This window comes from Rhizophagus irregularis, chromosome 28, assembly GCF_026210795.1.
Source record: "Rhizophagus irregularis chromosome 28, complete sequence".
NCBI classification, from domain to species: Eukaryota; Fungi; Glomeromycota; class Glomeromycetes; order Glomerales; family Glomeraceae; genus Rhizophagus; species Rhizophagus irregularis.
This window is the reverse complement of record NC_089456.1, coordinates 852,255-879,381: the sequence shown is the minus strand read 5'-3', so window position 1 is coordinate 879,381 and position 27,127 is coordinate 852,255. Positions and strand designations below refer to the sequence as shown.

The following is a 27,127-nucleotide window of genomic DNA, read 5'->3' as shown; positions in this document are numbered from 1 at the left end:
TTTTATTTTGATGTTTTGTGAATTCAATTCTTTTGATATGACATTTTACATGTTATGGTTGCTGTCTCACATTGTAGTTTCAATTCAAAAATTTAAATTGCATGATAAAATCAGCTACCCAATCGTATCACGTGACATACGGCACTATGAAAAACTAATATTCCGTTCTATGCGATATGAAATTCGAAGAAATAGTTCTTTTTGATTGAGTGCATCAGATATTCTCCGATATAACTGTTCTAAATGGAGCAATCTTTAAGGTGGCTTAAATTTTGTAACGTCGGCTGGTGCATTTTTCCGATATTAGGAATTATGTTGATTATAATGATTATATGTATAATTAAATACAATGAAAAAATATTCCCAGGATTTATCGAATAGAAAATTCTAATGTGATTTGCTTTTTATTTGTTTATTTTTTTTTCCAACTTTTAGTAAATTGTGTATACACTTTCCATATAAATAAAACACTAGTAAAACATTTAATTTTTTTTTTAATTTTTTTGGTTTAAATTAAACTCTTATTCAAGGCTCAACCGATTAAATTTTGAGCTATTATACAGTCACGATTCCTTCTTACTCTTATTGTACACCTCTTCTTTTTGTCATGTATAGCCAATCTGGCGCGCCCTTGCATTCCGAATACCATGGTGCCGGACGTGGAGAATATCCACCACCTCCTGAGAGCTATTATGCTCCTCCTCCAATGCCTCCTCACATTGCCCCACCTCCACCACCGCCGCACCACCCTTATTACGATTACCACGCACCTCACCACTATATGCCATATCACCCACCTGCTATTAACCCAAGCATAGTACCCCCACAAGCACCGCCTTCAGATTTTGTGGATAGAATTCAGCAACGCCGTTCAAAATCTAATGCGAACACACCGACTTCAACATCCGAGAGTGGTGATAAAAATAAGGCATCGACATTCCCCAAAACACCAACCTTACACAAAGCGAGATTCAAAAAAGAACGTTTTGGTACCTTTGATTCACCAGCAGGAGGGGAGGATGAAGACAAAAGGTGTGCAAGATAGCGAGCAAAGAATATTAATGGGAAAGGCTTAATTTCAGTTGATATTTAATCTTCTTTATTTCCGGGTATTGTTAAGCCCTGAATTTGTTTATTGTTAAAATGCGATTGAAATCATAAAAGTCTTTGATCATTGAATAAAAAATTATTCTTGATTTATTATTTTGGATAATATCTTATTAACAAATCAAATTTATCGGAAACCTCTCATGCAGGAAATATACTCTCATAGTTAGTCAGCAACCTTTACGTGCTCGAATGTGTGGATTCGGAGAAAAAGATCGGCGACCGATCGACCCACCGCCGATCGTACAATTAGTAGTAACTGACGAGAAGGGGAATCCTGACACTGGGTGAGTTTAAGATAGTATTTTAGTTATTGAATAAGATTCCATTTTCTTTAATTATTATTTGAAACAAGTAACTTTATTATTTTCAATATATAGCGCGAACTTAAGGTTGTGTGCATTTACTAACATCATACATGTTTTATATTTCTTTTAATATACTGATATTATATATACGATAAATTATTTATTTTACACTTAGAATGTTGCAAAATCCTTTTTTCGTTCTTCATGTCACACTCTGGTCTGAAGATGGACGAGATGAACGAAATGTGATTAGCAACCCGCCAAAGACAACACGTGTTCTTATGGGATCACTTGTTTCATCCCCGGCCATCCTCAAGAATACCACGGGAGAACAAGGATGTTACTTTTGTTTTCCAGATCTCTCTATACGTACAGAAGGAAAATACACTCTGAAGTTTTCTTTAATGAAGCTGGGAACGTAAGTTAATAATTGCTTCTTGTTTCTTCTAAATTGTTGAACAAAAACATTTATAATTGCATATTTTGATATTATAGCGAAGATAGACTAATTAATACAAGAACAGAGATAATTGCTACTACATATTCAGACCCTTTTACCGTATATTCAGCAAAAAAATTTCCCGGGATGACAGGTAGGAAATTTATTATAAATATTTTACTTACTACAAAATTACAACTCTAATTATATTTAATGCACTGATAAATCCTTTTTAGAATCAACGGAATTATCTAAAGCTTTTGCAAAGCAAGGATTAAAGATTCCGATTAGAAATGATGTACGCCCGAGGAAAATTGCTGAAGATTAATATTGATTAAATCGAATTTTAAGTGAGCCGAAATTATAACCAAAAAAAATTAATCAATCGAAATATATATTGTATGCTGCGAGGTATTTACCGCAATGAATGAAATGTAGCAGAAAATTAAGCATAATTTATAATATATGTAAAATCACACATCAAATCATTTACAAACCTAATTTATTAGTCGAATTTTCCTCCTTTTTTCATTTATTTTGATTTTTAAAATTTTTTTTTTTAGGACTACTGTATAATATGGAACATACTTTCGTTTTTTTTAATTAAGATGAGTAGAAATTATATATGATGTCCCATGATACGTCGGGAATAATGGAATTATAAAATAAAAGCCGACTGGATATAACGAATTTAATATTTAATATATTTAATAAGCACATTACTTTTTTTTGTGATTTATTTTGCCAACAGTTGTTAATTTCTGTTCAATTTAGAATCAATTGAAAAAATAAGATATTTTATGAAGTATATAAGATTAATATTGCAGTAATAGGCAATTGTGCAAGAATTTGAAAAGTTATTATTTTATAATTTCAAAATAAAGAATGTGTTTGCTATTTATTACAGGTTTTCCGTCCTCTAAAAAAATTCAAATTTCCCGAATACTTATTAGAAATGGAAATGAACTGCGTCACTACACATACTGTTGTCATGAGATGTCCCGGACCGGACAGTCCGGTCCATGTCCGCTATATTTTCATGTCCGGGACATTTTGTCCGCATTAATGCCAGCCGTTTTTCTTTGTTAATTCCAGCCAAAGATTTTGAAGTTCGGTTAACAGCTTGTCTGTATCTGCAGAGTCCGCGGACTTTGGACGCGGACATGGATTTTTTAGTCCGTGTCCACAAAAAATCGCCGGACAATGTCCCATGTACAACACTGCTTTAAGGAATCCAAGATGATCTGAACACAAATCCTTAACTTTAGATCAGGATTATGGAATATGGGTTTAGAATGTATTAAGATTGAAAGGATTTGAAATGAGATGGGTGTAAGAAAAATACAAATTATATATAAACTATTTATTAAAATAATCATATACCATTTGGTCAAAGGTAATTTCCTTATTAAAAACAAAGCTATATAAGATTCTGCCAAAATTTAATGTATTATAAATTGCATTGTAAATTATAACTATTACAGTAATTAATAACTAAATTAATTTGAGTGGTGATTGAATAAAAAAAAAACCTATAAACATATTTTACATATTTTAATTAATATTTTTTTTAATATAATTATTACATTTAACTGGGTAGAATTACATAATCCTAGTCAAACTATTATGTTAATGGTAATTTTACCTATATTTAAGATCTGTTAAATTAAAAAAATTAAACCTGTAGTAATTAATTATTACTAATTTCCTATTATTAATTTAGTAATATATTATAATATTTGATTAAAAGTTGGTAAAACTTTAGAAAAAAGCAAAACTTGATAAACTTATTATAAATGCTAAACTATCAAATCTTGGTGTAATATTTAAAATCAAATTTTTTAATAAAGTTTATTATTTATAAGATTTTAATATAGGTTTAACAAAATTTTGCTATTTTACCAACTTGCCAAAACCCTCTAGTTTTTTTAGCAACTTTAAATATTGCATTATAGATGTTTTTACTAATGAACTTTATATTACAATATAAAAACATTAAATATTAATTTATTTTATTTTAAATAAATTTAATTTATTACTACTAATACTATTAATATATTTAAAGTTGCTTATTAAAATTAATAAATTTTGATATTAGCATTTTGGCTAATACTAATAATAAATGATTTTAGCAATTTTATATTTTAGTATTATTAGTATTTCTAATAAATTAAATCAAATTTGAATTTACTTACTTTTAATTTTAAAGTATACAGTAAATCTATTTTAATTTAGTTTTAGCAAAAAAGTCTGGTTTAAATCCAAATCCAATTTATCAAAAATCCAGTTTATTGAATTTTACTAAATACTTTTTATTAAGTAGATATTAATATAATATTTTTAGTAATAAATATTTGGATTATATTGAATATTTTTTATATTATAGATATTTGAAGTTAAAGAATTCAGAAAAATAATAATAAAGATTGTTTATGAATTCTTAATAAGAAAAAAAAAAACGGGGACAATGCCATTCAAAACAATAAAGAATTTGTTTAGCTGGTCTAAACAAAAACTCCTATCGTTGAGGACAACAAACAGAGAAACAGAAACTACACGTAAAGTAGAAACAGAAGAGAGAGATTTTGAACAATGGCCCAACACTCCCCAAAAACAAAACATTCAAGACAGAAACACGACGCGTACACAGCAGACAGAGAATAACTACACGCAACAAAATGCAAATGTATATAACAACAACACATACAATTTAACATTCATGGGACACAACATTAACGGCCTAGAACCCATCATTCCAAACTTAATTTACTAATAGAATACTGTTCAAACAAAGGAGCTGATATAATAGGTATATGCGAAACAAACAGAGATAGAAAACACGGAAAATTTTGGAACAAACAAACACTAGAATATACCTCTTTCTGGACTAACAAAGACAACAAGATAAAAGGGTCGAGAGTTTGCATAATGATTAACAAGAAATGGGAAAAACACATTGGAAAAGTCAATAGAATAGGTGCATACTACATAGAAGCTTGGTTACTCTTCAAGAATTGCACGCTCATAGTAGGTGTAATATACATACCACCATCGACACGAAAATACAAAGTGAACTAACAAGCTATATTAAAAAAGAATTCACTAATCACAGTAAAAAAAATAGGTATTACATTCGATAGGAGATCTCAACTCATATTTGGACAGAACACTAGATTATAGCGGCCCATCCAAACTCGGAAAAAAACCTTCAAATATAATTACGTGGTTAGACAATGCCTTTTTACGGACACGTACAGAAAACTAAATCCCAAAAGAGATGCTTCACATGGAAAAACAAAAATACATCAACTAGAATTCGACTACATATGGGCGGACCCTAAACTTGAAGCTAACATAAGAAAGAGTCACATATACCAGTCAATTGACATTACAGATAGCGATCACAACATCACACTCGCAGAAATCTCTTTCACTAATATAATAGTCACTAACAACGAAAGGAGGTAGAAGAGCAGAAAAGAGCTCAACACGTATTGTATATGACTATGAGAACACCACAAATGAACAGTGGAACAGATATGAAAAATACCTTAATGGACCTCTGAAGAAACATAAAGCCTTCAGATACATAGAGAACAATGACAAAATGAGGATACACTAAATAAATTATGGGACATCATATGTAACTGCATACAACAGGCCGCGCTTAAACACATTCCACACAAGAAAATAGGTGGCGTCAAAACCAACTTTAATAGGAATTATAAAGAAATCGAAAACTCCTCTAAAGAACGTAAGGACCTATTATATATTAGAAGTATAATGAGGAAATTATATAAAAACGAATTGAAGGGGTAGAGTTACGCAACGCATCAAAAGGAATTAAATCGTTCAACCAATGTTACGGAACCAACATAGCAGAGATAACGGAAGACACGGACTGGCACACATGGAAATGCGAAACGAGAAACTGGCTGAAAATAGTCAGAAGAATAATTAAAATAAAGGACAAGGCAATCAAAGAAGCATCAATAAAGAAAAGGATAGAAGAAAGAAATAGTATGATTACCAAGGATCAACGGAAAATGATTAATAGCATCCTAGACAAAACATACTCAAAAATCAATCTGGACAGAATACGTATACTCACTGATACCCAAGAAGAAAATTTGCTGAACTCTAAAGAAGAAGTCCATACAGAAGCGATTAACGCGTATTCATCCCTATTCCGCTCACGAAATCATAAATTCGAGAATCTCCCAGAACAGTGGAAAGAAATATATGAACCGCGGAAAGACATAAACCCGGAAATTTACGAACACCTAAATGATATACCGACCGAACAAGAGTGGTATGAGATGCTCGAAACTATGAACGATAAATCAGCACCAGGCATCTCTAACATCAGCTATAAATTAATCAAGAAAGCTGGTGCAAAAGCCAATGACTTGTTCAGGCAATACACAGGACTATGTTATTTGTTACAAAACATACCTATGAAATGGAAAATCTCTCAATTGTATCCGATCCCCAAGACTTATGATTGGGATTTCAACCTAGCAAGGACGAGACCAATTTTACTTATTGAGTGCCTGCGTAAATGTGCAGTCAAAATTACCACAAAACGCCTAGGAAATATTCTCAGTAAACACGAAATTTTAAAAGGACCAAATTACGCGGGATTACCAGGCGAATCTACATCAGCACCACTTTCAATAATTAATGGTATTCTAGAAGACGCTCGTGAAGAGAATAAGACAGTATGGATAGTGGCTCAAGACATGGCGAAAGCCTTCGACAGCGTCGGAATGGTTCCCTTGCAAAAAGCTCTGGAGAGAATTAGATTACCACCATCCACCATTAATTTCATCATAAATATCTACAAAAACCGTAAGATCAAGATCATCACGGCGTACGGTGTAACCGATACTTTCACAGCATGCGATGGTATAGACCAAGGGGAGGTTATATCCCCATTGATCTGGAGAATTTTTTACGATCCCCTCCTCCATAGAATACAGGAAGATGAAGCTTTAGGTTACTGCATGGAGCTAAATTGGCCGGACAACGTTTTTAATAATAATAAACGGAAAATAACAGTACGAACCGCCGTGTCGGCATACGCAGATGACACACAATGGATCGCCAAAAGTAAAAATGAAGCAGAAGAAATTTTACTAATTGCGGACGAATTTTTTGATATCAATGACATAAAAATTAACGGGGAAAAAACTGAAATTATCGTTGTAAATCCGGAAGAAAGCAACGAAAACGAAAGGTTCTTGGAGATAGGGAAAAATAACGACAAAGTGTTTGTCAACAAGGGATCAGTTCCAATACGCATTCTGGGAGTATGGTTCAAAGCAGACAAAGGAGACAAACACATAGAAGCTATAGTAAAGAAAGAGATATCGACAATAGTAGGGGCGATTAGACACAAACACATAACACATGCGCAAGCGATCTACATTATTAACACTGTTTTACTCCCGCGACTAGAATATAGGCTTAAAACAACCGTGTGGGAAGACAAAAAATATGAGGAAATTTTTAAGCCGGTTATGCAAACAATTAAACATAAGACGCGACTGCCCAGCAACTGTCATGACAACATTCTTCTCCACTCAGCACAAGGCAAATTAAAGAACCTGTGGAGAAATCAAATAGCAGCGCAAATATCAGAATTCCTAGTCACCATTAACTCGCAATCGAAACAGGTGGACGTAGTTAAAATGAGATTAAAAAAGGCGCAACTAATATTAAATATAACGTCTTGCATTTTATTGATGGAGCCGGACGTCACAGTTCTCAACAAAATGCCTAACAATCACGCCTACAACGTAATGAGAAAAGCACACGACTATTTATTTAAATTTCAACCATTAACAGATAACGAAGAATGGGACATACCACTAATAGGACCGAACGTAAGAAACTTTGTATATCAACAAGCGTCAAAGATGCACAGGAAAGACAAAGAATTCATTATAAGAAAAGCTGCATCTATGTCGATCTACGGTGCATTACAATTAGTTAATCAGGACGCTTCGGACACAGTCACATGGCAACAAATCTGTGACATCAATAAAAGACCAGCAAGAGGCAGGACTCCGCAATGGTTTAATTCACTAACAGATATCATACAAAAGGCACCCAACCTAAAAAACTATTATATGACGGATAAGGCGCCCTTTGACTCAGAAAATAGATTAGAAAATGATGGAATGTATTTAAAAAACGCACAGGCGTTCAGGGATGCCAAAGAAGTTACCATCTACAGATAATAGAAAAAAAGAATTCGTCCATATGCAACAAGATTATACGTTAACATTTGGACAAATTAACAAAAAACTTCAAACAGGTAAACATACGATACAACATTGGACCACAGCTGACGAGTGAGCAGAATGAATGAACGAAGTGCCATATAAATTAATTAAGCGATGTGGAGGTTGCTCACTAAACGACAGAAGGGTCAACAAAGAAAACCGTGGTTGCTTCTTCAATAAAGACCGCACGTCGTTAACATGTATAAATAGAGTATCCAAATACCGAACTGATCCAGATACTAGAATAATCAAGGACATTATAGAAACCAGAGGCTACCCACAATTACAACAAAATGTAGAGCATAGCCCCAGTTACATACAAATGGTAGATCTATGACACGGCTCTAATACAAAACACGTTAGTGAACAATGAAGCCATGACACAGCATATAGCGTTGCTACAACAAATAAGATCAACCTTTAACCCATCCTGACATGATTAATATTTACACAGATGGCTCATTAACAAACCGCTTTAACAATAGTTCTAACACTTTTACAAAATACATGGGTACAGGCGGTGATACTGAATAGTAAAGACGAAGTAATACTGGAGTGTAGTAGTTCAATCACAGACTGGCCCTCATCCACACGTGCAGAATTAGGAGCCATCTTGTCAGCTATATTGGTTTTACAAACAGGTCAGAAAGCAAATATCCTTACTGACTCACAAGCTGCTATAGATAGTATCAACTACATAAGAACAAATTTAACAAATGGAAAAAACAAAACAAGAATTTGGTGCAAATGCAACAACTACAGCATAGTAAGTTGTATAATTAACCTTATTGACAGCAAACGGTTAGAAATAAAGTTAGTAAAAGTCAAAGGTCATTCTGGAGTCAAAGGCAATGAAGAAGCAGATAGGGTAGCGAAAAATGATACTAATAGTTTAACTTGCATCAAAATTAAAGATTCACAACAAAAAGATTTAATATATGACATTTATTGGGATGGTATAAGAGTTGACAGGCACATCAGAAAATTCATAGATAATTTGTGTGAATCCACATTAAAGACGCAGCATGGTCCCTCAATCGTACACATAGATCAGTATTTTCAGACACCTGACACAATAGAAGAAGAAGTCACCTGGACATTATTTAAAAAAAACACAGGATCTAACTGCACAACATCAATGATAAATGACAGATTTATCAAACACTTGAAACTTTTAAATTATTTGCTTCCAACTTTAGAAATCATGAAAAAAAGAAGATATGACTTATATGGAGATGTAAAGTGCAGGTTTTGTCTTGAAGAAAATGAAGATGATGATCATATGATATACTGCAAACAGCTCAGTGATAAATGGATAACTATAGCTAACAATACTGTATGTAAATGTAATCAAACAATCAAGAACTTCTTATTACAAGAAAAAAATATTCAATTAAGTCAGGAAGATATACAACAATTACTCATATGGAACAGAAACTTCTTTGCCCATACTATTGATGCTAATCTTGATTTACCCATTCCGCATATTCATTTAATGATAAGAAGTTTCTTTCCAAAAGAAAAATACAGGGAGCTCAAAATTATTGTCAAGACAAAAAGAATAGCATTAACTATTGCAGCCCTCTTTCTAGAAGTATTTGTTAATGAATTTTACAATATTATTTGGCAACCACGTTGCAAGGTAACAGCAGAATGGGAGCATACCAAGGGTATAAAAAAACAAGACTTAAGAAAAAAACCATTAGCACATCAACGTATTGTATATAAAAGGATTCTAACTTTACAGACAGAGGATGGCATATATGATTTGGAAAAGAGGAAAATATTAAAACATAATGAACAATGGTCAATAGCATTAGAAAAAGCAAGACAATATATAAATCAATTTATTAAAGAGGGAAATAGGGTATTTTGGAAAGTATATAACAACAAAAAAATATATAAATATAACATAACCCTTTTTTTTTTCTTTGTTTAGAGGGTAGTGGAAGCATATACAGTCGTCCCCTCATAGTCACACCTCTTGGGACCACACAATGCCTGCGACTATGTAGAGCGCTTATATGAGACTTTTACAATATAGTCACATATATATAAAATTTTTGTATTAGCGTGACTATAAATTTTTTTTATTTGTTATTTTTATATAATAATCTTTATTTTAAAATTAAATATAATTATATAACATGATAAAAATAAAGCACGTTGCCTTCTAATATGTATATCAAATCCGATTTTATTATTTTACGCTATTATAACTATTATAACTATTATAACTAATAAAAGTATTACATCTCGCAATTATTAAAAATTATATTAATGTTATTTACCTATCAAAAAAACCATCAAGTGTACTTTGCTTTTTTGCATTGATCTCTCTAACTCTAATTACTCGTAAGTATTTTCTAAAAATACGCAAATCACCAATATTAAACTCGGAATCTTCTTGTTGTTCAAAATAATTAACAAAAGTTTCCAACCCATTAATTGCTTTTTTCACTGATATCAGAGGAATTTCTTCATTTTCGTCATCATCTTCACTTTCTTCTACTTGATTTTCTTCATTTCGCACCATATCAATAATTTGCTCTTCAGTAAGGGCGTCTTCAGTTGGAATTTCACGATCAAGCAACTGAAAATATTCCAATACATCAGCAGTTTCTTCCGGCAAATTAATAAGAAGATTTTCAAGTTCATCATCATCTAAATCTTCTTCATCCGTATTATCATCATCACAAGATGGAAGTATACCTGTTTTGATCCAACAATTTTGAATTGTTGTTGGAGTGACATTATTCCATGATTCAGCAATATAATCAATTGCCTCCTTAATGTTTAACTTATTTCTAAATAAAATAATAAATTAATAACATTAATAGAAAAATAATGTTAATTTTTTAAACTTACTTAACATGATCAACTCCAGAATCAAACTGCCGAATTAAATGTCTACAAAATTCTTGTTTATATTTAGCTTTAAAACTATGGATAATACCTGCATCCATAGGTTGGAGATGAGCGGTTGTATTTGGTGGAAGATAAACAAGCTCAATATTAGTAAGATCAACAGCAGGTTTTTCTTTTTTCTTTTGTTTTTTAGATTCTTGTTCGTCATCAGATTCTGAAATTTCTTCATCATCCATATCATCATTTTTTTTAAATCTTTTTGGATTAAAGTGGGATCCTGCATTATCAATAAGAAGTAAAACTCTTCTATCCATTGTGCGAAAGTAATAGTCAAGGTGTTTAAGCCATTCAATGAAAATATCAGATCTCATCCATGCTTTTGAATTGGCTCGATAAATGACTGGAAGAGTTGACTTGTTGAGATTTTTAAAACATCGGGGATTTAATGATTTTCCAATTACCAAAGGACGAATTTTATGAGATCCTGTAGCATTAGCACGAAAATAAAACAGAAACTCGGCTTTTGTCCTACAGAAAATAATTATTTTGTCAAAAAGTGATTACAGAAAAATAAAAAACATTTAAAGAGTTATTTTAACGAAAAATTATTACAATAAAAATTACCATTTTACGCCCCGCAACTGCACCAGTACTCAACGTTTGGTTTGGCTCCATTCGGAAAAAAAGCCCAGTTTCATCTGCATTATAAATATCTTCCTTCGTCATACTTAGCTAAAAGTGCACGAAGACGTACACGTTCTTCTGAAGAGTTTCTATAGGGGCACTATTAGCCTCACCTGAAAACTTAACTCTTTGAAGTCCATTCCGTTTTTTGAATCTGTACACCCAACCATTAGTAAATTTTATTTGATTTTCTCCAATATTTAACATTTGTGCAAGTTCTATTCCTTTTTGTTGTAAAATCGTATCAGTTAAAGGAAGTCCAGCGGTCGCTGCTTGTGCTGTCCAAATTTGCAAGGCCTTATCAAGTTCTGGATACTGAACTGAGCGATGACGAAATGTACATGCAGTCTGTGAAGTTGAAAGAACTGCCATCCACTTTTCACGATTTTGCCATATTTTTGATACAGTTGATCTATCGAATGTTTAATTCATTATATTTTGTATTAAAGTAAAGTGCAACTTCTTCCTGTTTCACGTTACTATTTGCCATTATATATTCACATATTTCTTTTTTTATTTCATTACTAATGGCAGAACGAATTCTCCTTGCTTTTTGTAAACGTATAGGTGGCATTATATTAGATATAAAAAAAAGTGAAAAAGATAGTTTTTGTAAAAGGATGAATTTATGTAATGAAAAAAGTTTGAAATCGAAAAATAAAACATTTTCAAATAAAAATTGTAAAGAAAAAGTTCGAAACATGTGGTGATTATCAACTTAAAAGGAAAATTCATTTTATGCACAAAACGCGCGATATATTCCGAATACATTGTTAATCACGTGATATGACTATATAAGGGGAAATTTTCATATGTTAATTATTATATCGGGGTAACTATTAGTGTGATAGTGACTATAATCGATTTGTGACTACAAAAGGGGGCATTTAATAAAAAAATTTAAAAAACGAAACTGATGATATGTAAATAGGGGGTGTTATTATATAGGGGTGACTATAGAGGGGGACGATGTACTGAAATCTTATAATATGGTGATCCTATATAATTCAATAGTAACTATAGAAGGATATAGGTGAATTTTATAAGGTGATGGTAGGGCACAGGAGCAATCTTATGGATGGGGAACTGGTTTGGAGTTTTAATAAATTAGTTATATAACAGATGCTTTTGTATTCTTATATATAATTAATAAACTCACAAATTGCACTACCTTGCAAAAAAAAAAAAAAAAAAAAATATTTGGATTATATTTACTTATACTAAGAAAAAGAAAAAGAGATTATATAATTATATATAATTTATTTCCAGATAAATTTTTAGAATATAAGAAAATTTACAATTATATAAGTTAAAATATGAATTTATACAAGTTTATTTTTGAAATATTACAAAAACTTTAATAAGAAATTAATTTATAACTAATAATTTGAAGTCAGATAAAACATCCGAAGATTACAAAAAAATACAAACAGAAATTATGCAAAACAAATAAAAAGATTAAAAATGTTAAGTAGTTTAGTTTAAACTGACAATACAAATTAGTTATAAATTTACTTAGTTTTAGAGTAGTGCAAAGAGAGTATTTGGATGTTTAGTTTTTTATTTTCCTTTTCCAATGTATTTAAGTAATTTTCTATGATTTTTTTTTTCACAAATATAGTATTACTTGATTTTCCTTTCCTATTGGTTCATATTTTTTTAGGTGACCAATATAAATTTTTGTTTTTGTAATTGCATATTAATAAACCATGTTATGCAGGCATTAAATTATTGGATAATAATAGTAGTAAAAATTAAAATTTTTATAAATTGGGTAATATCTTAATTAGTTCAATTTAATTCTTTATTATAGAAAATATAGTAAGTGATTAGTTTTATTTGAAAATATGTAAAATTGCATATTAATTACAAAAATATTAATTGATTTCGATAAAAATGACAACTTTTGGTATTTGAAGTAAACTTGCAGAACAGGTAAAAAATATGTCAAGTATCTTTTGAAAATTTTATATTATAATTGCTGCGCACAAATTCCGGGTGTAATAATATTAAATATAGTTATACCTGCTGAGTAGCAAATTTTATATGTATTTATTTATCTGTTCCTAGGAGATTTTGCAGAAAGATTTCATTTTCCAAATGAGAAAAACTTTCTTTTAATTTATCCGTAATATCAAAATTGTTTTTCAAGCGTGATATAGACTGATAGTTCTGAAGCTTTTTTAAATTTTCTCTCTTTTTTTAAAAATTGAAAACATGCGAAAGAAAATAGGATTCAACAATAAATTATACATGATCGGCCTATTAGCCGATCATATACCTATCCCTTTAGCCAGGATATAACCAATACATATATAATATTGCGATTTATGTTCATTACTGATCAAACTTTATTTCAGAATTAATAAATGCGTTTATAGAATCATGGTAAGTGAAGATTCAAATTCATTCCACCAATTCTTTGTAATTTGTTTTAAATCAATTGTTGATTCATTATTCCATTTTACATCAACGTATATCATGATGAATATGATCTCCGAGTTTTCTATAAATTGCATTACATCTCTTGTGATAAAATTAACTTTTCCATTATGTCTGTAACTCTCCCATTGAGAAATAAATGAGATCATATTTTTAATAATTTCAATATTTATTCCCCGAAAAACTTCTGAAAATACTGTAAACCAATAACGTTCCATAAACTTTAACATTGTAGATAGAGACCAAGGCTGAGGATCTTTAACAACGTAGGTCCAATGGTCATCGAAGCATTGTTGAAAATGGAATGAAATTGCAGATGGAAGCAAATTATTGAGATTTGTAATAATTTTTGTCACAAGATGCTCTTGAGATAATTCAATCTTTCTTGATAATATACATTCTGGAACACATAGTGTCCTTTCAAATATTATTGATTTTCCTATTGATTCTTTCCTCTTATGACCATTATTATCGTTCAAGATTTGTGCGATAACTTCTTGCGAAATAAGATTATTATTACTTGAAACTGCATATGAATCCCTTCTTTTATTCTTTGGTGCATGGATTGAATCGTCAAGAGATGAAAACTCTTGATTATAGTTATTTTGTGTTGAAATCGCTACAAATTTATTCTTTGGTGCATTAATTGAATCATAAAGAAACGAATTATAATTATTTTGGGTTCTAAATGAAATTGTATTGTTGACTGGATTGTTTCCTTGATTCATTGGTGCATGGATTGAATCGTAGAGGGAAAAATTTTCTGGATTATGTAACTTTTGTTTCGGAATCGCAGATGGTATAGGATAATTTTGTGACTGAACTTCATACGTTGATACTTGATTTTGTGTTAAGGATGAAAAATCCAGTGGGACATCATCACAATCCATCATCATTGTGTCAGCATCCTATTGTACAAATTCACCAGATTGAAATTCGGCAATATCTACTTTAAAGTTGAAATGACTAACGAATATATATACAAAATACCTGACCGTGTCCTAATTTTCCATTGTTATCTTTAGGTTTTGTTGTAATGTTTGATTCATTAGGAAAATACTTTTGAGGATTCACTTCATTATTCTGTAAATATATTATTTCGTCAGAGTCGGACCTTTCTTTAGATAATATTTTCTCCAAAATACTATCAAATCCTTTCGACTTCTGATAAGATGCCGTTATTACATCTAAATATTCTAACATTATATTTTTTTCTTTGTGAAATGAAAATAAATAAATATTAAAAGCACACACCGTGAATCATCGCTTTTACGCACAAATTTTTATCATTAGATAAAAGGACAATAGGACATTGTGAGACCATTTGAAAGTATCTTGAAAAAAATCAAATTGTTAAAAAGCAATATTTTAAAGAAGTTACATGTTAACTAATATTAAATAAATCAACAAACCTACAACAGTCTAATATTTTATCATCATTATTCTTAAATTAAATTTACATATTCAATTTAAATAAATTTATTATTATATATATATATTCAATAACTAGGCAAAACTGATTTTACCTCATTTATTTCTATTCTTTCATCAATTTTTTGTCCGCGTAATCCTTCCTCCCTGTTAATTAAGCAGCTGTGCAAAAATTTAATTGCGGTTTGTGCCAAATTCCCAACTTCGTGTTGACTTGACGATGACTTGTTCTTCCACAGAGCACTTTTTAACCCATCAAGTTCTTGTAAAACTATCCATGGTATTAGAATAAGTAGTTTGTACTTTTTTGCATGTTCAAAAATGAGAGCTTTCAAGAAGGCAAGGTGTGATATCAAGAAGTTCGTGTCAACGACTACCACAGAAATGTATTGAATTTTTTCGAGAGATTGTTCAGCAACAAATTCTTGTGTCTAGCTAATTTATATCAGAGTTAAGCAGCATGAATTACAAAAACGCGTTAACAAGAAAACACACACCGTTAAAGAACTCTCATAATGCGCTTCTAAAATGTTATCTTTACGGAACTCTACAATTTGCGAAGTGATGTCTTGTAAAACATATTCATCGTCAATGTCCATAAAATCACAAAAATCGTCTGCCATCTTTATGGAAAAGGTACAAACTAAAGGGTTACATTTTCCCGTGTCGTTTAACTGGCACGATTACGTAAACGGATGTTCATTGTTATGGAAAAATATAGTGATACAGTGGTGCAAAAATTACCTTCTCGTATTACTTTCTTGACCCGTCAAAATATGCATGATTATGTATGACAAAAATGGTCACCACTTAATTCTGGCCGAAAATTATAATTTTGGCCAGAGTTAAAAAACCATAAATTTTTTTTCAAAAATTTCAATTTAAATAATAAATATGTAAAACAAACCTTATTACTAATTACACTAAAATTTTGAAAATTATATTGTATTTTACTTATAAAATCAAACTTTTCTGTTTTTCTCAAAAACTATTTGAATAACAGCCTTTATAATCTAAGAGAAATATAAATTTACATATAGTAATAATATTTATATTATAATTAGAATAATATTCCAGTCAAAAATTTTGAAAATTCAAAAAATATTTTTATATGTGATGATGATCATCACTGATAATTTTTAGTAAAATCCTATTATATTTATATTTAACAAAAATAACATTCTTTTAATATGGTTTTTTTATTTCTACAATATTAATAAAATTAACTTTATTTATAAAAATAACAGTCAATAAATAGATTAATTACATTAATTAGGTTAGTGTTTTACATGAATCGAATCAATTCAAATCAGTTTAAATTTAAATTTGATTTAGTCGAATCAAATTTAAAAATTTCAAATTCAAATTATTCAAATCTGATTCAAAATTTAATTTAATTCAATTTGATTTGATTTAAATTTGATCTTATTCAAATTAAATAAAGTTTAATAAGTTTGAGATTTAAGTCAATTTGGTTTGATTTGATTTGAGATTTGATTTGATTTAACAATTTGATTTGATTTGATTTGGCTATTTGATAATTTAAATGATTTGAACAATTTGATGATTTGATTTGATTTGATAATTTGACAATTTGATAATTCAATTCAAATTATATATAATAAAATATAAATCAATTAGTAAAATTTATTAAAAACTACTATTTATTTTATTTATTTGCAATTTAATAATATTTAATATATTAATTATTTCAAATAAATTTGTATTTTTGCGATAATTTTTAATACATTAATTATTTAAAATAAAAAATGAAAAAAATTATAATTATTCAAATATATCATCCAATAATCTGTTCTGATAACCAAATTTTAAGCATATGTAAGATCTTATAGTTTTTTCTGCCAATTTGTTACATTTGTTAGTAATTAAATTTTTACTAGTTGAAAAACATTTTTCTGAAGGCACACTAGTAGAAAGTATAGCCAAATAATTCATTGCCATTTTGGCTAGTCTAGTCTGAAAAACTGAATTTGATTTATCTTTCACTATTAAAGTAAATCAATATTTTTATCATAAACTGGTGACAGAAAATATACTTAAAATTAGAGCTCCGAACAGGTCAGCCAAATTCAGGTAACCTGACCTGACCTGACCTGAAATTCAGGTCAGGTATGAAGATTGACCTGACCTGATTGACCTGTTGACCTGAAACTATTGATTCTACTATATAATAAAAGTGAGTTGCAGTATTGCGATTCACTTTTTTATATTGATTTTATATAATAAAAGTGAGTTGCGGTATTGCGATTCACTTTTTTATATAGATTCTATATAAAAAAAGTGAGTTGCGGCATTGTGATTCACTTTTTTTATATAAAATCTATATAAAAAAGTGAATCGCAATACCGCAACTCACTTTTTTTATATAAAATTTTATATAAAAAAAGTGAATCGCAATGCCGCAACTCACTTTTTTTATATAGAATCTATATAAAAAAGTGAATCGCAATACCGCAACTCACTTTTTTTATATAGAATTTATATAAAAAAGTGAATCACAATACCGCAACTCACTTTTTTTTATATAGAATCTATATAAAAAAGTGAATCGCAATACCGCAACTCACTTTTTTTATATAGAATTTATATAAAAAAGTGAATCACAATACCGCAACTCACTTTTTTTATATAGAATCTATATAAAAAAGTGAATCACAATACTGCAACTCACTTTTTTTATACAAAATCAATATAAAAAAGTGAATTGCAGTATTGGGATTCACTTTTTTATATGATTTTAATATAAAAATGTTGAATCGCAATATTTTGAGAAAAAACGTTGCGAAAGCGTTTTTTCATAATATTATATTAAAAAATGTTTCGTACCGTTTTTTTTTTTGATATTTCAATAATAACGTTGTGAAAACATTTTTTTCATAATGTTATATTAAAAAAAATGTTTTGCAATATTTTTTTTCAATATTTTAATAAAAAACGTTGCAAAAACGTTTTTTTTTCATAATATTATATTAAAAAAAAAGTTTTGTACTGTTTTTTTTCAATACTTTAATAAAAATAGTCCTGGAAATTTTCAGGTTTCAGGTCAGGTCAGGTCAAACAGACAACCTGATATAACCTGACCTGACCTGACCTGAAAAAAAATTTCAGGTCAGGTTTATCAATTAACCTGACCTGACCTGACCCATTTGGAACTCTACTTAAAATTCATAAATTTTTTGTATATATTTTCATTTAAATATTTTAACATAATTGAATTGTTATTATTATTATTTACTTAAAGTTAAGTTTAATTTTGAATTAGAATAAGTAGTATAATTATAAACACAAATGTCATCCTTGGCTCATTGGTTAGTCTGTGAGTTCCCTTGTGAAGCCTAAGTATGGTGAAGTCGTAGGTTCAATTCCACCGATCATGGAAATTAAAAGAATTTTACTGCAGACACTACTACCAATAGTGTAAAGGTACAGGGATTAGTGTAGGCTGGACTGCATCATGGTGAATTAGTATGTACTGGTTGGCGGTATATTTCAACAAAGGGTATCATGGTGTCCTTCTAGCGTTTCCTATGAGGCCATTGGGAAGCCTATTGTCATGTCTGGATGGTCACTGCTTGCATACCATCTGGGTGAGCTTTTGTCTTGGTGGTCACTCTACGATACCACTAAGGGTGTGGTAAACTTTACTGTGGGGGTTTACTACGCTAAATGGTCCTCATAGATGGTAAAGTCTCAAATGTAATGTCTTAGCAGTAGTTTACCTTCTAATAGATTTAGGCTGATTGGAGATGTTCGTATATACATGAAACTGAAATTGGTTAATTTTGAACTCCGAAATGGTCGAAATGGTCGAAATGATTTCGACTTGAGCCCCTCCAAAAGTCAAAATGGTCGAAATTATGTCATAGTCATATGATTTTATAGTAAACAATAATATTAAAATTCAAAGTTAACGAACTCCGCATCCAGTGATTCGATTTTTATGATCTTTACACGGTTGGATTCAGCTCATCGAGAGGATTCCAATGATATGTATTTCATATTTGTAGCATCAATATTGACGGATTTATTCACGTTTAAAATTTGGTATTAAATAGTCTTATAATTTTTATAGTAAACAATAATTTTAAAATTCAAAGTTAACGAACTCCGCATCCAGTGATTCGATTTTTATGATCTTTACGCGGTTGAATTCAGCTCATCGAGAGGATTCCGATGATATGTATTTTATATTTGTAGTATTAATATTGACGGAGTTATTCACGTTTAAAATTTGGTATTAAATAGTCTTATAATTTTTATAGTAAACAATAATTTTAAAATTCAAAGTTAACGAACTCCGCATCCAGTGATTCGATTTTTATGATCTTTACGCGGTTGGATTCAGCTAATCGAGAGGATTCCAATGATATATATTTCATATCTGTAGCATCAATATTGACGGAGTTATTCACGTTTAAAATTTTATATTAAATTATAATTATAAAAATCACATGACTATGATGTAATTTTGACCATTTCGACTTTAATTTCGACTTTTGACCTTTCCAAGTCGAAATATTTCTACTTTTGGGCTTTAATTTCAACTTCATGTATATGTTCGTAGGCTCACAGGTATATAAAGTTCTAAGGTGAGGTTCAATTCCTCAGTGAATTTGACGTACTAGTGGTGATCCCTGAGTAACTGGGTTGGTTACTTATAATAAAGGGGTGATTCCAGTACCCTTAGCAGCTTACTGTTCTGGTAGTCACTGCTATTACTACTGGGGGATTTACAACTATGGTGGGCTGGTATGGTAATTACAGCCTGTAGTGGGCTTTGAGTAAGGCCATATTAGTAGTCTTGGTATTGCAGTACCTCTAAGCTAACCATCATGGAAGGACTTCTAGATGTCTGCTCTGTTATATCTGCTGTACATAGGTGGTTGTTTACTTCTGACAGGCGCTAGTGGGTAGTATAACTGTGTCAGAAACCTTGCTACATTACGATCTATCCTTGTGTGGGTATAAACTTGGGTCGTCTTCCTAGTGTGGTATATAGGGGGTAGGGGGATGAACATCTGGTTACTTCTAAATAATTAGAGTAGGTTGTTTGGTTATCTGTCGCTCAACGGTAGGAGTGCAACTTTAGTTGTAGTGCTTCCTCCATATAGATCTGGTGAGCGCATGTGATGACAGTCCTAAAACATAAAAAAAAAAAAAAAAAAAAAAGTATAATTATAAATACTTAAAAATCTAAAAAATTAATATTTAATATTAATTATATATTATTTGTAAATATTATAAGTATTATTATAAATCATAATTAAAAATTTTAAAATATTAAAATATTAACTTTTTATAAATTTCTTTTTTCTGATAATTATTTTATATATGGGCGGACTTATAGCAAAAGAAAAAGTTTGGCCAAAAAATTTTTTTTGAAATTTTATTTTAATTATATATTACTTTATTTAACCTTTCAGAAAAAAAAATTTTTGTTTATAATATATTAATAAAAAATTTTTTATAGAATAGATTATATTTATAGAATAGATTTTAATAATAAAGTGTTTTGAACATTTAACTGGTGTGACTATATAGTAGAATGTGACTATAACAGGAGTGACTATAGAGGAAGTTGACTGTATAGATTAATAATTATTTATAAAATAAAAAAATTTATTTTTTTTAAATATAAAGCTCTATTGATTATATTAAAAGTACTGTTCTAATGAGTTGGTATGTCCAAAATTACCTTAATTTACTAATTTTATGAAGTTCACAATTAGAACTCAACTTTTCTTAATAAAGTGTTCTACAGCTACAGTATAAGATTTTTATAGCCTTAATTAATTACAGTATATAAAAATTTTATGTTACAGCACTTTTTTGAATTACGATTAACATCTTTAAATATAAGATAGTAAATTAAAAATAGGAATTTTATTTTTTTATTTTTTTTTTCACTAAGAATACATAGTGAAATTTGATAAATCAGATTTTTGATAAACTGAATTTAGGCTTAAACTGGACTTTTTTGCTAGAACCAAATCATGTATATTAAAATAGTTTCGATATATCAGAGTTTACTAGTAAAAGCTCGATATTTGCTATAACAAATCAATTTTCTAACCAGCTATAATAAAAATAATTTGATTAACTGAATCATATAATAATTAACCAATAAAATTTAAGTCAATAAATCTTAATTTTGAACAGAATTATAAAAATTTTAATTCTGGCTGAAGTTATATATTACTTAAAAACATTTTATATTCATTTTCGTGACCTTTATGACTTAAACTAGATTGAAAAAATTAAAATATAGTGTACATTAATTTTATTAGTATAAATTTTTTAAAAAAATTTAGTATAATAGATTTTTAATATATCAAAATTTTTTCGCTATATCAAATATCCTGATAAACTGGATATTTTTGGTGAAACTGATAGATCTGATATGATTCTTGGCATTTAAAGTTTATCACATGGTTTTTAGTGCCACAATGATATCACTTGTAGTTTTTAGTTGTGTAACATTTTTTCAATTTTGATTTTTGCTTATAGTACTTTTCCCTGAATTTATATAGTAATTCACTGCTAATCATAGGCGGATCAGGTCTTAATGAAAAAAAACTTTAAACTAAATTCTTTTTTCTGTAATGTACCTTGTATTTATTTCATCTTAAAAAATTTAAAGAGCCATTTTTTAAAAAAAATCAATGAATGTTATTAATAAAAAAAAAAATACAAAAAAGAATAAAATTTTCTTCTTTCCTGTTTACTTTACATTCATTTGTTTTAGAATGCCATTTTTCAAAAAAAAAAATCAAAGAAAAATATTAGTAATATACAGTGAAATTTAATAAATCAAAGATAATACTTCACATATAATAAACTTGTAAAAATACGTAAAATCTGAGACTAACCATGTCTCAAGTAGTCAAGTACATGTTATTTTATTAGAAACTGGCTCACTTGTAGAAAACCTTTACTATGGACCTTTTTCACGTTATTGGTGAGAAGTTCCAAGTATTTCTGACTTACATACTACTACCCAAATTTCCCATTAGAGTAGATCAAAAAATTAGTACACGTTTAAATGAACGTGATTTTTATATAACAATACAAAATCCTAGTTCTGATTCCATGTTACCTGAATATTACTATCAAAGTTGTGATTTTTTTGTTATAGAAACAAGTGCAACTAAGGCAATTTCCAAAACATATCAAAATATTTTTCAAAATAAAATACGTTATTCTGATCATGTTGTTATGGAATGGAATAATAAAACATAATAGATGTTCTTTCATCTAATATTGATTTTTATTCATTTACATGTCAACTTGGTGATTATGGGATATTTATTTATGGATTGGTTCATCTACATGTTCGGATTGGAATAAAGCAGGCAATAGTTACAAATCATCACTTATTTATTTGTATAAAAAACGTCCAGCTATATTTGTATCCAAAATTGAAGATAATAAATGTCACATATGTATTTATCAAGATTTTAAACTTCAAAAAACATTTGTGGAAGCTATTCCAAATAATGTTTGGAAAAATTCAGGTTTTATTCAAAAATTTTCAGGAATACAACTATTTGGGTTGGAAGATGAGGTTATATTACAAAAATTAGTCAAGATACACATTTCACAATATGCTTCTTACGAATGGGATAATTTTAATCTAATGAAAAAATTATATGAATATCATCTTCAGCGTCAGACTTCTAGCATTGAATGATATAATTTATTTGCCAAATGGAATCAAAATGAATGTAATATAATAGAACTGATCTCAGAATTAAAGTTATTATATCCACAAGGACACCAATTTTCTGATCGTAAGCTAGATGCATGGCTTTACTTTTTTATAACAATTAATTCCATCTGACTTTAATAGTCATAAATAGTTATAAAGCCTTTAAGATTATTAGAGGATTGTAAGCATAAACTTATAATTTACTTTGAAAAATAAGAAGATTTTAACAATTTTATAGGAAGAAATTAAAGGCAAAAAGTTAGATTGGTAATTTGGTATCATCATATTTCTTCTTACTTTATTAAAAAATCTAAAGATAAATTAAGAAATTAATAAAAAGAACTTGCTTTCTTTATAATGTTTAAAAAAAAAATATATTAAAAATATACAATTAAGAACTAATAAGAAATGCAAGGCATCTAATAAAATATTATTGTTTGATATATAAATAAATATATGAAAGAAAAGATATAATTTATGATTTTTTATTTAAATTTTTATATATGATTTTTATTAATAAATATTACTAAGCAATTGTTGCAACTGTATTACTAAACAACAGTTACAGGTATTCTTATAGTGAGAGGTGTATATACATCTACCTGCTAAAAGTATCCAGACACCTCTAAAAAATGACCATTAAATTACATTATTTTGACGTCCAGTGATCAGAATTTAACGATTTATAATTCATTGGATTCGTCTAATTAAGACGCATCTAACCGCAGTATTTTCAAGTCTGTAAGTTCAATAGATCAGAAGTTATTGCTAAATGTCTAAAAATAGTAAAATGTAAATAACTTTTGATCTATCAATTCTAGAGACATGAAAATAATAGATACCATGTATCTTAACAAGACAAATCTAATGAATCATATTTCATCTTTCTAAGTTCAATAAAGAAGAATCGAAAATGGTTTGAAATTTGTATATGTTGTACGTCAGATGTCGATTTGCATCAGATGACAACTGACATGCGTTAGATGCTAATTTTGAATAGTTTCTTATAAGTAAACATTTTTATTTATTAATTAAATTGTCTTTCATTTTATAAGTAAATCTGTGTACCATAATTATTTGCGTATATCCTGAACCATTAATGTTTAATGCTGAATTATATATCAGCTAATATCGTAGATAATGTTATTCAAAATTTTAGCTATAATTAAACATAAAATTTTTCAGTCTTAATGTGCCTTTATTGCCTAAGTAAATTAGTTCATCATATTTTTAAATATATAATGCTAAAATTTCAACATGTTCAGATTCATATTGGTGGAAATTTCCTTCTTTAAAATATGCAGTTATTATCTGACGCAAATCGACATCTGATGCATAACATATATGTCAAATTTTTAAAAGTGAATAATGAATTATTTTAAGGTTGCGGGCTAAACTGGTTTTTGAATTTGGAAAAACGTCTAAATCTCAGTTTCGTCAATTTTTTTATAAGAGTTTATTATAGTTTTGTCATTTTATATGATTTTTATAGTCAAGTTTCGCCAAATTTTTATTAATATTTTAATATAGTTTTGTCAAGTTTCACATTTACTATGGGGTTTCGCCTGTAACCTTAAATTATTTGCATTTTACTGTTGAAAATAACATATGATCCATCAAATTTAGAGATATAAAAACACTGCAATTAGATGCATCTTGATAATATGAATTCATTGAATCATAAATAATTTAATTCTGTTCACTGGTTATTGAAATAATGTGATTTAACTTTATGAAGTAATTTATTTTTTATCTTTAAAATTTTAGCAAATACAAATTTCACAATGTTTTCTTCCCTATTAAACTTAAAATGATGAAATATGATTCATTAGATTTATCTTGTTAAGGTACATTGTATCAATTATTTTCATGTCTCTAGAATAAAGATGTTAGCCATAATTGATTGGCTGATGCCATAATATTACAGCATACAGCAGTGATGTGTATTGGAAGATTGGAAGCTATTGGAATCTTCCAATTCTTCCAATTCCAAACCTTCCAACGCCAATAGATTTCTATTGGAAGATTGGAAGCACTTAATTCACGTGACATATTTTTTATTCAATAGAAATATTTATTGACATTTATTAATAAAACTTTAAAAATATACATTTAAAAGTTTGAGCAACTAAATTTTATTTAGCAAATTATGTTATATATAAACTGCTGTAACAAATAATGGGAAAAAACAAACATTATTATTTAAATTGATTCATTTGATAAGTATTTAGGAATATCAATAACAGAACTAAATAAAGTTTTAAGATCCCATTTTGCCCTAGTATCAATTGCCGGATGTGTATATTCTGTCAAAAGGTCACCTCTCAAACTTCCTGGATTATCTCTTAAGGCTTCTTCTTCTTCCAATCGGGATACCTCTTCTTCTATTAACATTGATTCCCATTCAGCAAGTTCATTTTCCCAACGCTTAGAAGTTATAATATTTTCATCTCCAGTAATTTCTTCATCATCTATAGGATTTTGTTGTAAATTTTCTGCAGAATCATCAACTGGTTTAGCATTTAAATCAAAAAACTCCACTTCATTTTTTTGCAATTCTTTTTTCCTAAGTGAGAAATTAATAGATGCACGAAGTTTACTCATTGATAAAACTTTGTCATTCTAAAAAATTAATTAAATTAGCAAATTTTAAATAACTATTATTAAAATTTATTAATAGAACTTACATTCAATCGGTTACGACGATTCGTATGCAAAAATCCCATGGAAGACCACATGCGTTCTACTGAAGCAGCATTTACACAGATTCCGAAAATTCTTAGAGCAATACTGGCTAATTCTTTATAATCACCTTTAATATACTTCCAGAACTTGAATACATCACCACCAAATTGTCCAAAAGTTTCATCATCAAATGGTTCAATTTTTTAGCGATAATCCTCAAAATCTAACAATAAACGGGTTGGTCTTTTCTGGAACCACGCTTTATAATAATATGTTAAATAGCGTCCCAATGTAGTAAATGACAAATTTTCAATACTAGGATTGAAATATGTAAGCCGATACTTTGGATGGAGCATAAATGAAAGTAAAAGTAATGGCTGCTCCCATTGATTCCACCGTTTTTCTAATCATTCTATCATTTTTTCGCCTAATTCAATATTTGGAAACTGATTCCAAAACTGAATAAAATATCCTAATGCATGAAGTAATTCAAAAAGACGTGCTTTGTCACTTTGAAGCTTATTTAAAACGCCACAATAAGGTAATAAAACTTCTTGTAAAGATTCTATTGTATTCCACCAATCATTATCAAGAAGAATTTTACAAATGTCTTTATTCAAATAAATTTTATTGGTATTATTTGATGTTGAAGTACTTGCTTCTGCTGGTGTAGATTGTGAACGCTCATGCCGAATTGCCAAATTCTAAAGAATATTAATAAGAATAATAAATTAACTAAATGAAATGAATCAAATAATATTAAATTTAAGAAAATTATATTACCCTTAATGCCTGTTTAGATCGAATTAAACTTTTAAAACAATAGAAATGGCTGTTCCACCTAGTTTCGCATGGAACCATAATTGAATAATATTTATTATATAATTCTTTTTGTATATCACATAATTTACCGATAAAATAGCTATTATTTCCATTTTTAAAATATGCTGCTACTGTGATTGCTTTTGCTGATGCACTTTTTAATGTAAGTGATTCTTTAAAGATATCACAGATCGCTAACTGACATTGATGTGTGAAACATGGTAAGAAAATAATATGAGGATATTCTAACCGAAGTCGTCGTCTAAAAGATGAATAAAAAAAAAATATGAGTTATTTTTCAGTAGTAATAATATAAAATGCT

General features: G+C 29.0%; 6 protein-coding genes across 6 annotated transcripts; 3 read left to right on the top strand and 3 right to left on the bottom strand.

Annotated features, from left to right (window-relative positions):
* Positions 1–607: 607 nt before the first annotated feature.
* OCT59_018849 (uncharacterized protein) lies at positions 608–2,554 on the top strand (the record flags this gene model as incomplete). Its single annotated transcript, XM_025309709.2, has 6 exons — positions 608–1,032; positions 1,257–1,394; positions 1,591–1,833; positions 1,911–2,008; positions 2,091–2,265; positions 2,418–2,554. The coding sequence occupies 5 exons, from the start codon at positions 608–610 to the stop codon at positions 2,180–2,182; spliced, it is 996 nt and encodes a 331-aa protein (XP_025164444.2). The 3' UTR covers positions 2,183–2,265; positions 2,418–2,554.
* Positions 2,555–4,321: 1,767 nt separating this feature from the next.
* Positions 4,322–4,627, top strand: OCT59_018848 (uncharacterized protein; the record flags this gene model as incomplete). The annotated part of the gene is made up of 1 exon (XM_066135650.1): positions 4,322–4,627. One exon carries the CDS (start codon positions 4,322–4,324, stop codon positions 4,625–4,627), a length of 306 nt encoding a protein of 101 aa, XP_066004916.1.
* Positions 4,628–8,891: 4,264 nt separating this feature from the next.
* Positions 8,892–10,119, top strand: OCT59_018847 (uncharacterized protein; the record flags this gene model as incomplete). The annotated part of the gene is made up of 3 exons (XM_066135649.1): positions 8,892–8,910; positions 8,993–10,011; positions 10,084–10,119. The coding sequence occupies 3 exons, from the start codon at positions 8,892–8,894 to the stop codon at positions 10,117–10,119; spliced, it is 1,074 nt and encodes a 357-aa protein (XP_066004915.1).
* Positions 10,120–14,010: 3,891 nt separating this feature from the next.
* Positions 14,011–16,207, bottom strand: OCT59_018846 (uncharacterized protein). The gene is made up of 6 exons (XM_025328461.2): positions 16,067–16,207; positions 15,665–16,000; positions 15,551–15,582; positions 15,393–15,472; positions 15,129–15,325; positions 14,011–15,046 (listed from the first exon to the last, which is right to left on the bottom strand). The coding sequence occupies exons 1-6, from the start codon at positions 16,190–16,192 to the stop codon at positions 14,072–14,074; spliced, it is 1,746 nt and encodes a 581-aa protein (XP_025166573.1). The 5' UTR covers positions 16,193–16,207; the 3' UTR covers positions 14,011–14,071.
* Positions 16,208–25,500: 9,293 nt separating this feature from the next.
* Positions 25,501–25,902, bottom strand: OCT59_018845 (uncharacterized protein; the record flags this gene model as incomplete). Its single annotated transcript, XM_066135648.1, has 1 exon — positions 25,501–25,902. One exon carries the CDS (start codon positions 25,900–25,902, stop codon positions 25,501–25,503), a length of 402 nt encoding a protein of 133 aa, XP_066004914.1.
* Positions 25,903–26,390: 488 nt separating this feature from the next.
* Positions 26,391–26,918, bottom strand: OCT59_018844 (uncharacterized protein; the record flags this gene model as incomplete). Its single annotated transcript, XM_066135647.1, has 2 exons — positions 26,391–26,687; positions 26,895–26,918. 2 exons carry the CDS (start codon positions 26,916–26,918, stop codon positions 26,391–26,393), a joined length of 321 nt encoding a protein of 106 aa, XP_066004913.1.
* Positions 26,919–27,127: the final 209 nt, after the last annotated feature.